Source organism: Lissotriton vulgaris, chromosome 9 (assembly GCF_964263255.1).
Source record: "Lissotriton vulgaris chromosome 9, aLisVul1.2, whole genome shotgun sequence".
NCBI classification, from domain to species: Eukaryota; Metazoa; Chordata; class Amphibia; order Caudata; family Salamandridae; genus Lissotriton; species Lissotriton vulgaris.
The window spans coordinates 249,168,032-249,183,624 of record NC_141697.1 but is presented as its reverse complement, the minus strand read 5'-3'; the positions used below and the strand labels follow the sequence as shown (position 1 = coordinate 249,183,624).

The 15,593-nt window shown below is 45.2% G+C and overlaps 1 protein-coding gene across 16 annotated transcripts in view; it reads left to right on the top strand.

Annotated features, from left to right (window-relative positions):
* KTN1 (kinectin 1) overlaps window positions 1-15,593 on the top strand; it is a 467,921-nt gene that overhangs the window by 204,992 nt on the left and 247,336 nt on the right. For all 16 annotated transcript variants that reach the window (XM_086937462.1, XM_086937458.1, XM_086937457.1 and 13 more), the window contains exon 15: window positions 3,796-3,864. In XM_086937462.1, the coding sequence (XP_086793588.1) occupies window positions 3,796-3,864 (69 nt within the window). The remainder of the gene's footprint in view (window positions 1-3,795; window positions 3,865-15,593) is intronic.

Sequence of the window (15,593 nt, the reverse complement as noted above, 5' to 3'; positions counted from 1 at the left end):
CCATGACGTCCAGATCCCACAACTCATACTGGATATACTAGCATATTGCAAGAACTGTCCCCGATCTACACCATAGTGAGTTTCAACTTTCTCTATGGACATAAAGTTGTCATTTAGGAATATGTCTCCTGCTCTCTGATAGCCATCAGTGGCATGAGAAGGGGCAGAGAGCGCTCCAGGTCCTTTGCATAAATCAATGTGTCATCAGCTTCCCGTGTTACCCAATCTCGCATCTGGTCTCCGAAATATGTTGCAAGTGGCTCCATAGCGAGGGCAAATAGGAGCAGCAACAATGGGCAAACCTGTTGCGTACCTCTCTCGATGTTGAAGGCAGCGGACACTTCGTTATACATGTGGACGCGTGCAATTGATGTATTATGCAGGAGTTGCATATATGCCGGAAACTCTGCACCGAGACCCATCCGTCAGAAGACCTCCCCTATATATTCCAGGACAAGGTGTTCAACTCCTTTTCTTTATCTAAGGCTACCAATGCTGCACTCAAGTTAGTGGCCCGGGTATTGTGCATCATGTGAGATAGTCGTCTCAAGTTCATACGAGTACCTCTTCCTGGCATAAAACCACATTGATCATCTTGAACGAGGTGCATGACTACCTGGCTCAGCCCTAGCACCAGAGGTTTGGAAAGAAATTTAACATAGAGGTTAAGCATAGAGAGTGGCCAGGGTCAGCAGTGTCCTTGCCTGGTTTTGGTGCAGCATAATTATAAGGGCTTCCTGCATATGGGCCGGGAGATTGCCGACTTTATGTGCCTCGAAGGGTTTCAAGGAGTGCAGGGAGTCTGAGATTGCCAGGAAAAATTAAACGGGTAGATCATCCTGCCTCGGACATTTCCCAGATGGCCGCTACTTTCCTATGCGCCTCTGCCAAGGACCCCTCTCCTGCTTCACGTCCCTGTGCTCATCTCTGTAGCCTCACGAGGTGCTCCTTCCCTTCCCCCAACTCATGCTCCAATTTCTTTCTGATACCGTAGGTCTTGTCGAGGCTTACCTCTTGACAACCACCTTAAGAGCCCCCCTACTCTGCACAGCACAATTGAGTGGTTTTCCAGTTTGTAGTCAGGTAGCCTTGTAGAGTTTCCTTCATATCTGTTATATTCCGGTCTCCCAGGGCTTCGGTCTGAAGTCTCCACAAAGGGATGCGGGCAGTGTTCCCTCACTCTCATTCCAATAGCAAGGGGTGTGGTCGGAGAGAAACTGCACCTGATAGCTTATCTTCTCAATATTAAGGATGCCTTAATTTGTAAGAATGAAACTGTCCAACCTTCTATGAGCTGCATGAGTGGGGGAATAGCAAGAATATTCCTTTATTGTGGGTTGGAGCTCCCACCATACTTCAACAAGCTGAAGCCTAATCATGGTTTCATGCAGCCCTGCCATCATATGGGCTTTGTGCCCATCCAGGGCGGTCTAAGTGATCATCCAAAACATAATTAAAATCACCTGCCCAAATGATAGGCAAGCAAACGTAGGGGAGCAATTAGGTTTCATAAGCTCCAGAGAATTCTTCATCATCAATATTAGGTGCATATATATTAAGCATGCACAGTTCCTGCCTGTCCAGTATACCATGCAACAGTACATACCATCCAGCCACGTCGGCTACCTGCCCTCTCATCTGGAACGCAACACTTTGGGCAACTCATGTAGACATCCCTGTGGGATACAATGAATAAGCGGATGAGTATAATTGCCCTCTACATTTTTTATGAAGTTTTCTGGGCTTTGGCCTCCAATAGGTGTGTCTCCTGCTGGAACTTATGGTGTACTCCCATCCTTCAAGGTAGGTGTGGGTCCTATAGCATTTGACAAAAGAATTCAACCCCCACACATTCAATGTAAGGATGCGCTCTGAGTGAGACATTACAAGGGTGATACCAGCCATATCTATCCCCATCCGTCCTCCTGCCCATCTCCCATTGCTCCCTCCCAGCACCCACAATACGTGATACTCAATTTCTGCTGCACAAGCTATAACCATACCTCCTAAACAGCTACTATTTCGCCACATCGGGTAAACACCCCATAACTCAACCAATGCTTCAGAAGCATTGGGACGAGCCCTTCCACCGAAACTAGAACAGTCAGGCAATAAACCCAGTGAGTCTCTTATCCTTCGTTCCACCCCTGTGTGCCCAATGATCCTCACTACACTACGTACAGTCTTGCACACACAATGGTAAAGGGGAAAAGAAACCAGGAAAAGGTTTTAGGGCTGGATAAAACAATAATGACAAAAGACAAAAAATACAGGCGGGTGTGGGGGTGGGGTTTAAAATCAACAAGCATGCATCCAGATCTCCGTGTAAGATGCCTCCCCCATATCCCACACCCCCTTTACCAGCAGAACACAACGGACCCCTGGGTCTGTAGCTGTCAGAGTCCAACAACTAGTCCCACAGCAGGGCGATATATGCCCATGGGTGTATACAGTACCTTATCTGGCGTTCAACCATCAGCGATAGGCCCCGCTCTCTCACAAAGAGACTGCATCATGAACACCCATTCAGGTTCGCTGCAGCTCCACCCCTAAACAACATTAGGGCAAAGCAGTATTACTGCCTGATCGGCCTGGGTCATCCAGCAGTTCAGAGTCCGTACTAGAGGATGCAGCCAAATTAACAGTCTCAACCAGTGCCCTGACCTCCTCTTGCTCTTGACGCTGTCTCTACAGATTCAGGGTGCCATCTGGCCTCACCGCCACTCTTGTATTGGATCTTTAACGTTGTCTGCTTCTTTTCCTGCTTGTAAGCAACGCTCCCCCCCCCCCTCCCCGCCCCCCCCCCCCCCCCCACCCCCCTCCTATCCCCAGCCTCCAACCACCAACCTCTTCCCCCGTCTGACTCCATCCTGAGGTCCAGGTTCTTTTATAACTCACAGTAATGCATATTGCGATTTACTATAGTTCATATTTAGGTTAGCCTTTGCCGTACCTGTGCACTTGAAAAAAATTTAAAGAAACAAGCTGATGATTTACCACTAAACTACCACACAATTTTTAACTCGACTACGTTTCTAATGGATAGTCTTTAAGGATTGTGTGCACTCAGTCTTTTGTTATATCTCTTATCCTGTGATGCAATCAGTCAATCAATCAGGATTCATATAGTGCTGCAAATTACCCTAAAAGGGCATTCAGGTATGAGGTGAGAGTCCGGAGCTTCCTGGGGAGACTGTTCCAGGTCTTTGCAACGATATAGGATAAGGAGCGCCCTCCACTTCTGCTTCAGTGGATGCGGGGAGTGTGGGCAAGTGAAAGGGAGGTGGAGCATAGTCTTAATGACGTTCAGGCTTCTATACAGGGGAGCCAGTGAAGTTGCTTATGTGGGTTCATTAGGTTGAGGATAAGTCTGGCTGCAGTGTTCCAGATTGTTTGAAGTCTCGGTAGGAGGTGTACTGTGATTCCTGTGTAAAGAGCACTTTCCTAGTCTAGTCGACTGGTGATGAGGGCCTGTGTCATGGCGCATCTCGTGTTCAGGGGTAGCCTCATAAAGATCTTCCGTAGCATGCGTAGAGTGAGGAAGCAGGCAGCGGAGACTTTGCTCATCTGTGAATTCATGGTGAATTTATCATCAGTGTTGATTTAGAGGTTTCTGGAGTGGTCGGCGGGTGGAGTTCCAGGTCTGAGGGCCACTAGGAGTCGTTCCAGGGGTAGGTGTTGTTGCTGGGTTGGTGGTGTTGCTGAAGATGCAGTGCGTTTGTAGTCCAGCCCACTTTCTTGTAGTAGGAATGATGTAATGCACCAATTTAGTTAACATTCTTTATTTCGTTGTAGGCCCTTCAGAGAGAGAATGCATCACTCAAATCTGAGTATCAACAAATTCAGGCTCTAAAAAATGAGCAGGTAAGAAGTGATATCATTTCGCAGTTTCACTCCAACTGGGTAATTTCCCAAAAAGTGAAATTTGCTCCGAGAGATGCTGATTTAAAGGTTGAAATTGCATGTGCTTATAGGATGGGTTCTTGTTAACACCACAGTAAAATACACTGCACGTCTTGCTTACTGGTGGCCTCTGGGCATGGTGGTGTTTTACATTTTAGGTGTCTACTTATCATGGCACATCTGCTACAAGTCTGCGAGTGTTGTCGAATTTTTTAAAGAAGATACATGTTCCCAGGCAGTTGAGACACACACTAGTCCAGATTTCGGATAGAACTTTTTAAGTGGATATCATGTCCTTATTTTCCCATTTCATCTATTGCCCTGTGCCCAAACAAAAATTCCTATTGGAACCAAAAAATCAACAAGATGTCATCCAGAAAAAAAAACCACAATGATGTCCAAAGGTTTTCTCTTTGAAGCATTTCCAAGATACTGCAGCATTATGTCAGTAAAAAAACTTCCTTTTTTAAGGCCCGGAACTTGTCAAAACACAAAACCACTGTACAGCCACAAAGCATAGGCCTACACCTATAACCTGTGTTGAACTATGCATCTTTTTGTGATGCTTTAAAGCTTTAGATTTACCATAAAAACAGATTTTCAGATGTACTCTTAGTTGTGAAGCATGAGTGAATTTTCTGCACCTGGTAAGCTTTTTGCCCATAGAGAATGCCTTTCCCTTACAATGCTATAGCGCTCTGGCGATGTATCCTTTCTTTTCTACCCTAGGAATGCACTTAACTTACCCTTTTTCAACCATTCATTTTCATCCATCTCTACAAAAAGCAAAGGACCTGCAAAATACTTATGAATACACAGAAACGTATAAGTTTGTGTTGACATTTGCCATGTTTACTCCCTTGTAACAAACACATTTCCCTCCCTTAACCCTATAATTATTGATGTAAATATATAATTTACCGTCTTAATTTCTATGCAGGTAAGTACTTAATCAATAATAACTCAAATCGGAAAGAAAAAAACAGAGTCCGTGGTGTTAGAGTTCTTAGGGGTTTTATTCCTCAAAAGGGAATGGTCAGGACCAGTATATCATGTTCTTCCCACCACAGGGGTGGAAGAAGGGATAGAGCGCGCTACATTTTATTGACAGTACATAGCTTATATACTTAATTTACAGCATGGAAAGCAATGCAGTAGGCGTAACAGCTGAGAGAAGACAAGATAACAGTATCCACGTGTTACTAGTACGTAATCAGAAGGCGTGGACTAGGCGTGAACTGGAGGTGTGTGCTAGAAACGTCACAGGTAGGTGTCACAAGAGGGTGGCACTAAACAGAAATGTTGCAATGTCAGTAGAAATCGGAAGCTTGGATGCGCACGCAGCTACATGACGTGTGATTAGCAGAAACTGGAGGGTGCAGGGGGCTTGACATTTACACTGACGGAAAGAGACAGAAGTCTGGCATGTCAGATCAACTTGTACTTCTATCATATCTGATATCTGATGTTTGGGAACCATATTATCTGGACGGAAAAGGTCTCTGGGGCAGAAGCTATTCTATACTGACTGTGAGTGCGTGTATAAGCGCCTCGGTGTCTGCATGAGAAGCGTGGGGCATGGGGCCTTCCATGGGAGCATGGTAACAGAGGCTATGAATTACTTACACGGAGACAGGTTGGCCCTTTGCTCTGCAGATGAGGGGGATGTTTACTGAAACTAGTAGGCAGGAATGTATTTTCGAGGAGCGGAACAGATAACTCGAAGGTTATAGTCAGTCTTGGCAGGCTGAGCTGAGCGCGGTGGGCCGCGCTGGAAGTAAGTCAGAGTTCACGGGTACAGAGGCAGCCTGGGCTGAGGCTTTCAGAGTCAGAAGCTAGAAAAATGGCTCGATGGCAGAAATTCAGGGCCTACTTTGCCAGAGCTGAAAAACGTGTAAGGTACACTACAAAAAGACGTTGGCATAGCATACTTGGAAACGGACTATTTAACCCATTCAGGGTGGGTCTGAAAGAGGACATGTTGACGTTGGACGCAAATGTATTTGCGTCTTCATAGCTGGCACAGGAGGGAAGTTACATGCACTTTAAGCTGGTACATGGAGACGGTGGGGTACGCGCTAGGGAACACAACTTGACCATAGAATTTATATTTCCTCATTCCCTCCTTGTTCCCTACGGACCCTTCATGATATATCGATCCTCATGAATCGATCAGTTTGTTCTTGTAACATCATTTGCTCTTCTTTCTTTCTTTTACGTCTTGAAAGGAAACTGGAATGTTCAATACATGAAGTGGCACACAGTCCACAAATCGCTGGCCCACACTGTAAGCACAGGCAGCAACTGAATACTAGGACTAGGCCAATGCCTAGGAAGGATAGGATCTTCCATCCCCAAGCGGTTAACGTTGTCCAGAACCAACCGGACCAAGTCCAGGTGCCTGGATTCTGATGTATCTGATTTGCAATTTTGTGGAGACGTGTAATAGCTTGATATACAGATGGTGCGTTTTGTGGGATGAAAACACAGCAACTTGACCCGATGACCTTACAGGCTCCGCCTCTATCTGCCAAGATGACGTCAATAACAAGACGATTCTGAAGAACAACAACCCGCATGGCGGACTGCTCTTCGGTTAAGTTACCTAAGGCGGAGGCAGTTTCATTCACTACTGCTTCAAGTGTTCTAGTTAATCTGCGTATTAGTTTACTATTTTGGACAGGGCCTAAAAAGAAGAAGAATCCTTTATTAAAATCGGTGTATTGCTCCCAGGCCGTTTCAGTATAGTCGACAAGTGAGATATCTCTTCTGAGTCTATTCTTTACTATGTTTGTATTTCTGTGATAATCAGGAGGAGCTAGAAAAACAGGTGGCAGAAGGAATGCTATGTAACAGGTACCATCCCAATCTGGAGGTAAGCGTATGTATGCGGTATGACCACAAACAAAATAGGAATGACTGATAGCTTTAAAGGACGATTTACCATGATCACTGAATTCGACCACAGTAGTACATTTACTATGACCTAAGTGTATTGAACCTTTCTTCCGGACACATAATTCACCAGTGACGGGTAATACTGACATAGCGGGCAGAACTGGTGCAGCTTCGGACTCAACAGTAAGAATCATAAGGTTAATTGTGTAATTTCCTAGTCCATATACTTCATTTTCTAGATCAGTTCCTATTCTAATGGGGAGTCCCTCCTTATCCGGGGAGCAGACGTCGAGCAGGACCAAGTTCAAGTTTCCCCAAACCCAGCCCCCATCGAAAACAGCAATATCAGGATCTAAGGAATTAATTATTTTAAACCATGCACCACAGGAGCCATTGTGAGTGAACGGGTACGGAAAGAGGGGCAGAGCTCCCTTGTAATTCTGGTAGGGAGGGAGTCGGCCACATATCCAGCAGTCTGTAGCATTGTTAGTCTGATGGGAATGGTGTAGCATACTAATGAATGTGTTGTTGCGCAGCGCAAGTCTGTAGGAGAGTTCATGTGGAGGTAACTCACTAAAAGAATGTTCAGCAGATACATTGTAAGCAGATTGTTCACGCTTGAAAATAGGGTAGTAGATAGGGAGAAGTATACTTGCAACTATTATCAGAAGACTTAGAAAAAACATTATTAACAATGTCACTATACAGTGACTACGCAGTGATTTGCAGTATGTACGTTTCTTGAATTCTCTCTCTCTCTCTCTCTATCTCGATCTAGGGGATACATGTCAGAAACTATTTAACCGATTCACCTAGGGGAGGACTTAAACAATTAAACTGTCTGACTTGCTAGATCGGAGCTTAAGTCTGTACTCCTCTTGGGGAGTTTTCTCTCGTTCGGAAGTTTTAAAGTCACTGGGCTCGATACAGTCTTTGGAAGGGGTGGATGAGCCTGGGTCGGATTTCAGTTTATTACACAGTTTAACATGGCTCATGTGGACCCACCCCTTCCGGCCCTCAACCTTCACCGCTGTCCTCGTAGTAAGTAGAACGGTCTTCGGCGATTTCCAGCGGGGCTCCAACTGACTTTTCCGGTCGAAGTTCCTTATGAGGATCAGATCACCTGGACGGACATCATGTGGCTTTACATCAGTGTTGTCAGGGAAGGCTGCAGCAACCTGTGAACGACATGATTGGAGTGCAGACATCAAGGAGGCAAGGTAATCTGTCAACATATTACAATCAACATCAGTAATTTTCCTCGGAATGGGCGTCCCCCACATATTCGGTGGTCTACCAAAGACCACTTCGTACGGGGATAGTCCTGATCTCGAGTGGGCAACCATCCTCATATAGAACAGTGCCACTGGCAGGGCGACTATCCAGTCGACCCCTTTCTCTTTACATATTTTTGCAAGACGGGTCTTTAATGTCTGGTTATGCCTTTCTACAAGGCCTGCGGCTTCGGGATGTCGGACACAATGGAATCTCCACTGGTATCCTAGCAATAGGGAAACCTGCTTCATTAATTCGGATGAGAATGGCTGACCGTTATCTGAGTACACGACACGAGGCAAGCCGTATCGTGGGAAGAATTCACGAACCAACTGCCTGGCAGTGGTCGGAGCAGTGTAATCTGGGACTGGGTATGCTTCGGTCCAACGGGACAGAGCACAAACTATTACGAGGACATATTTGAATCCTCGACAACGGTCCATCTGGATATAATCCATCTGGAGGACTTCAAAAGGGTGATCGGGAGGATGAAATCCACCTTGCTCTACAGGGACGCTTTTACCTGGATTGAACTGACAACAGATCATGCAAGTACGCACTTTCTGTTTTGCTGCTGCTCGTAAGTGTTTATTGCTCCAAAGATTTTGTAAACTGTCTAACATCGCTTTTTCTCCTAGGTGTGCTGGACTATGTGCTGTATTAACCATGACTTGAACCATAGAGTCAGGGAGAAACCATGTAGATTTTCCCTTCGTCATCCAACCTTGATCTGTCTGGATCCCTCCTAGTTCAGTCCATTTCTTTATTTCATCTGGAGTAGCATGTGCCTGAATATCGATTACGTCTAGTGTGGGATCCCTGACTGTCATGCAATTTGTCGGTCCTATTGTCTTTGTCACATCCGTTGTCTGAGTGTGAGTCAGTGCTGTATGTTTTGCTGTCTGGTCTGCCAGGTCGTTACCCTGGGAAACAGAATCTGTAACTTTAGTATGTGCTTTACACTTCATGACGGATATGCCTGAAGGCAGATGTATTGCTTCTAACAGTGCTTGAATGAGGGGACCATGTTGGATCTTGGCACCATGAGAGGTCAGAAAACCTCGTTCTTGCCATAACATGCCGAAGTCGTGTACAACTCCGAACGCATAACGGGAATCAGTATATATATTGACATTTCTGTTCTTGGCTAGAATACAGGCTCGGGTCAGAGCAATAAGCTCTGCTGCTTGAGCAGACAGTGTGTCAATACGATGTGTTTCTTTTACTTCGGTTTCAGTGGTCACGGCATATGCGGCCACTAATTCTCCTGTACTTGTTCGCATACATGAACCATCCACATAAAGTGTCAGGTCTGGATTTGTCAATGGAACATCTGTTAAGTCTCGTCGGGGCTTTGTTACTGCATTAATGATTTCTATACAATCATGCGGGGCTGGATCTGTCATAATTGTAGGTAACAGTGTTGCGGGGTTCAGAATGCTGCAGCGTCTGATTTCTATGTGTGGCTGGAATAGCGTCAATTCGTAACCTGTCAGTCGTGCTATAGTCAAGTGTTGAGTCTGGGTTCTGTTTAACAGAACCTCTACAGAATGTGGAACTTGTACTGTTAACTGATGTCCTAGAACAATTGAATCGCTCTGTCTTATTGCTAATGCTGTTGCTGCTACAGACTTTAAGCACGCAGGGAGTGCCTGGGCTACTGAATCCAATGTACTTGAGAAATAAGCGCAAGGCTTATGTGAACCTGCTTGATCTTGAGTGAGGACAGACAATGCTGTACCATCACATTCTGTAACAAAAAGTGTAAACGGTTTGCTGTAGCATGGTGTCGCTAAAACTGGTGCTTGACATAATGCTTTCTTTATTTCCTCAAAGGCTTGTGTATGTTCCTGAGTCCAAGGGAGGACAGTCGAAGTCGCTGCCTCCTGTGTCGTTAACTGGATGAGTGGTTTAGCTAGAAATGCATATTGAGGAATCCATTGTCTGCAGTACGAGGTGAGGCCTATGAAGGCCCGCACTTCCTTTTGTGTCTGGGGTCGTGGCATATTTAAAATTAACTGAATGCGATCGGGAGTGAGCTGTCTCCCCACTTTGGACAGCAAGTGACCCAAGTACACAACTTGCTGAACACAGAATTGCAGCTTCGAAGGAGACACCTTGTGTCCCTTGTCGGCCAGAAAATGTAAGACTGTCAGTGATGCTTGTTCACATTCGGGCTCACTTCGTGCGGTGATCAGCAGATCATCGACGTATTGCAGTAAAGCAGTGTTAACTGGCATTTGAATACAATTTAGTTGTCTTTTCAGTGCTTGACTATAGATGCTGGGGCTTTCTGTGAATCCTTGAGGTGCGCGGGAAAATTTGAAACTTCGTCCATTTAAACTGAATCCGAAGAGATATTGGCTCTCTGGATCAATAGGTACACTAAAGAAGGCGTTCTTGAGATCAATTACAGTAAAGAACGTTGCTTCTGAATCAATAGCAGTCAATAAGGAAGAGATATCGGGGACCACAGGGTACTGTGGTACAATACATTTATTCAGCTCTCTTAGATCAATCACCAGCCGATATACTGGCGGTGCATTGGGATCAGTACGTTTAAGAATTGGAATGATGGGTGAATTACAGATATTGGAGTCGGTCTCTACGACCACTCCTTGGGCAATGAGCTCTTCAATGATTTCCAGTAAAGCCACTACAGCATCGGGTGGTAACTTGTATTGTCTGATTCGTGGTAGAACAACTCCTGTCTTGAGTGTAACACGGTATGGTGTGATATGCATACAACCTACATCAGTTGGGCCTGTTGCCCACAAGTGATCTGGTACCTTTTTCAATCTGACATCGAATTCTCGTAAGACATAATGACCCTTGAAATCCCGCAGAAAGAGTCGAACCCCCTCCGGGGAACAGCAGATTATGGCTCCTAAAGCCTTCAATGTTTTAATTCCTAACAGATTTTCTGGGCATGATTTCGTAAGTAGCAAGTCTGTAACTCGCGATAATGGACCCACAGCCAGGGGGACTGGTTCAGATACTTCATTTACAATGGGCTGTCCTGAAAAACCAAGGGAAACATCTGTGAGCCTGAGAGGGGTGCCCCTGGGACTTCATTATGACTGATCGTTGTGCGGCTTGCCCCTGTGTCAATTAAAAACTTTCTATCTTTTCCCAATACTTGACTGTGTACATAAGGACCTTCTTGATCTACAGGAATTTCAATAAGAGGCAAGCCAAATTCCCTCTCTAGGCTGTTTCATGTGTATCGTTGATACTCTGGATAAGCAGATTGGGCATACTGGTACATCTGTTGGGAAACTTGTTGAGTCGAAGCGGTGGGCTGTGGTACCGCTACTGTCTGTGCTGTATGAGATGAAGCATGCGTAGGCTGTGTGTTCTGCATGGGCTGTACATTCTGTGAAGTCTGTTGCTGGACTTGATCTTGTCTTGGTGGATGCGGTCTCTCTTTAGTTTTACCTGTTGCTATGTTATGTTTCAGAACTGGACATTCATGTACGTAGTGACCTGGCTGCTTACAATAGTTGCATGTCCCTTTAACGGGAGCTGCAGAATGATTTGTCTGGTTCGTACCCTTTCTGTTTCCGTCGGTATGTACCGACTGGGCTACTAACATTTTCATTTTCGTGTCTTTCATACGTTTCTGTTCCTGATCTTGTTCTTCTCTAATTCTGTTCTGATGGTATTGTAACATTTGTAACATCTGGGATGGTGTATTTGCTTGCCATGTACTCTCAACCTTGTATACACGATTCTTGACTGCTAACAGGGAATTTTCAACTAACTTTGATACAAAAAGATGCGGGTACGACTCGCTACTTGGTTTAAGACCACTATTAATAATAAAACATTTCTCGAATCTTGAATAAAAGTCACTAGTATCTTCGTCGCGTTTCTGTTTACATGCTGAGATTGCATCCCAGTCTTCTTTTCTAGTTGCCAGTAATCTTGGCAGAACCTGTACTATTAAACCTGGTAATGCTTTAGTTTTGTCCCCGAGGCCTACCCCTGGGACACGTTTATTCTCTTCGTCTTCTATTTCTGCCCATACAATCTTTTTCTCTCCCACCTCCCATTCTTTTTCCTTTAGTTTCTCGTAGATGCCCGTGGGCAGCAGTACCTTTAACATTTTCATGATATCATCATATGTGTAATCCCCCATCAGTAACATGTCTTTAAGCTCTCTGTGGAAACCTGCAGGGTCTTTATCATGGCTCGGGACTAGTTTCTTCATTTCTAACAGTTCTAACTTGGTCAGTGGTGTGTGTACATATACACGTTTCAAGAGATTATCCTCACCCATAACTGGGTGTACTTCTCGTAAGGGGTTCTGACTTTCAATGCCACTCAGGCATTGCATGTGATATGTTTTCCTTTCTGGGGGCGGAGCGGGAACATATTCAGAGCTTATAAAAGTGTTATATCTATGTCGCTGTTCTAGAATTATTTGTATTAACTTGGTACTTAAACCTCTCCATCTATCCATGAGTAGTGCTTCTAATGTTTCGTGTAAGGGACCTGGATCAGAATGTTGGTTTCTGTATTTCGTGAGGAGGTGCTGAATCATGTATATACCTGCTAGTTTCTGCTCGTCTGGGGGGAGGTTCAGAAATGTCTGTGCTACTGTATCATCATTATACATATCCGGATTTTCAGCCCATAATATGGCTGACCGTGCTAGTTCTTGTTCATCCATTGAATTGAGTATGTGGTACCCCACTCGGTCTCGGAGTCTTTTATCAGTCTCCTGGAACTGATGTTCAGAAGAATTCGGGTTGGTTAAGGCAGAGAGAAAAACTCTCTTGCTTTCCGGACGGATACCTTTCCTAAGGTAAGTTCCCTTACCTACATACGCTATAGTATCTGTAGTCTTTTCTGGTTCTTCAAGTTCTTCTTCCTCCTCGGAGGAAGCCTTTTCTTTCTCTTTTTGGTGTATTTCTATCACTGCCTTTCTAATTTTCTTGTACATACTGGCTATGCAAGTCCCCTTATCATGTTTTCCTTCAGATATATTTTGACCCCACTTGTTTAGTGCATCTAACTCGCTCTGATTTGTCCCGGGCCTGTCTCGTTCTCTTATTAGGCAATTTATGAAAAAACGTAGTATCTGTGCTTGAACGTCAACTTTCTGTCGCTCCATGGCCTCCTGAATACTGTCAGGGTCTTTCCCTGTCTGAACAAACTCATATATTCTATCTAGGCGCTCCTTCATTCCTGCATAGCATAGCAGGAAATCAGTAGCAGATCTTAACCGTAGTGATGCCATCATCATTATATCGTCTTTACCGGGTACTGGATCGTATCTGCAAACTGAAAGGTTTTCCTTGAATATATCAAGGCTGGGAGACTTGAACGTAAAAGGACTTCGCAAGTCCCCGAGCTGTAACCTGCGTGTTAATGGCGGGGTGTGAAGACCCCCAGTCGCACCCCCTGAGGCGGAAGCTTGGGCATTATCTCTCTGTGGAGTCTGTACCTGAACTTGAATTTTTCTTTTAGTAGGATCAGGTAGAAGTGGTTTCGGTAGATCAACTTTAGGTACGGGAAGTGGTGGAGGTGGTGGAACAGCAGTATTCCGTTGTGGTACTGGCGGAATATGATCTTGGGGCGGGTTACCACCCCCGTCCCTGTCGTTAGGCAGGGCGCGGACAGGCAGATTGGTGTAAGCGGGTACTACATCCTCTAGGTAGGAATTCAGGAATATGTCTTTAGTGGTCTTATGCATTACTTTAGTTGGAACTAATGGTGGCGGCAGATTTTTCGGTATTTCTGAAATGGCCTCAGGCGAACCTTCGGCCGCGAGATACATACCGTTTACGAGGTTATTTCGTGCGCGGTCTACTTGCTCTGTTTTTACTCGGATCCCCTCGGTAACTAACTCGTTTTCTTGGGCCTTGTCTGATTCTTTAAGTCTGTCTTCTCTACGTAGTGCTTTTTCAGCACGCTTATGGGATTCCTTACGCCAAAACTCTATGGCGTCATTCTGAGATTGTCTGGCTTTCTTTTTCCATAATGCTTCTTCTACCTTCATGATGCACTCGGCATCCCATGTTCCGGTAACAGGCCATCTGTGTCTTTCATCTAGATGTTTAGTATAGTCGGCCCATAAATCTAGATACAATATGGCATCTAAGCCATGCTTGTGGTACATGAAGTTTCCTGGAGTGTCCCTAGGGGGGATAGGAATTGCTTCCTCTAGTATCCCTTTCCTAGTTCCTATCTGCTTTAATTTGTCGAAAAACGGCATCTTGCTAACTTAACACTGAGTGCTCAATCCTTACTACTTAATACTGAATATAGCTGTTTATACAAGAACACAATAATGCACAAAAACAGTCCCACTCGTACCACGACATTTATCACAAAAACATTTCAGACATATAGGATACCCCCTATACTGAATGTACTGCTAAACAGTACAGATACACTGGTAAACAGTGCAGAACTTCAGAATACTAGATATACTGCTAAACAGTACAGATACACTGCCTAAAAACAGTGCAGACCGGACTTGTGTACCCAAACCCGTCTTGATACGTCCCAGCAATGGTACTCACCGGGAAGCACGGAAACAGAAGGCCTCGGAAAACTCGACCGGACTCGGCTCGACACTTCGGAAAACTTCGGAAAACTTTGGAAAACTGGTGGGCCTCTTGACACCTCGGACCTTGCTTCTTTCGGCTAGGCTCTGGTCGGGATCCTCCGCACTCCTCACCGCCTCGTCTGGGTACTGATCGCAGTCTTCGTCACCTCCGTGGGCCAGAAGGAGATGCAGGAAATCCTGCCGGTACGCGTAGTTTCCGTCTAACTGATTGCAGGGGACAGAGCTTGCAACGCACCAACCGGCGCGTGAGGTGGGGGAGGGGTCCCTATTCGGGCGCCAAAATGATGTAAATATATAATTTACCGTCTTAATTTCTATGCAGGTAAGTACTTAATCAATAATAACTCAAATCGGAAAGAAAAAAACAGAGTCCGTGGTGTTAGAGTTCTTAGGGGTTTTATTCCTCAAAAGGGAATGGTCAGGACCAGTATATCATGTTCTTCCCACCACAGGGGTGGAAGAAGGGATAGAGCGCGCTACATTTTATTGACAGTACATAGCTTATATACTTAATTTACAGCATGGAAAGCAATGCAGTAGGCGTAACAGCTGAGAGAAGACAAGATAACAGTATCCACGTGTTACTAGTACGTAATCAGAAGGCGTGGACTAGGCGTGAACTGGAGGTGTGTGCTAGAAACGTCACAGGTAGGTGTCACAAGAGGGTGGCACTAAACAGAAATGTTGCAATGTCAGCAGAAATCGGAAGCTTGGATGCGCACGCAGCTACATGACGTGTGATTAGCAGAAACTGGAGGGTGCAGGGGGCTTGACATTTACACTGACGGAAAGAGACAGAAGTCTGGCATGTCAGATCAACTTGTACTTCTATCATATCTGATATCTGATGTTTGGGAACCATATTATCTGGACGGAAAAGGTCTCTGGGGCAGAAGCTATTCTATACTGACTGTGAGTGCGTGTATAAGCGCCTGGG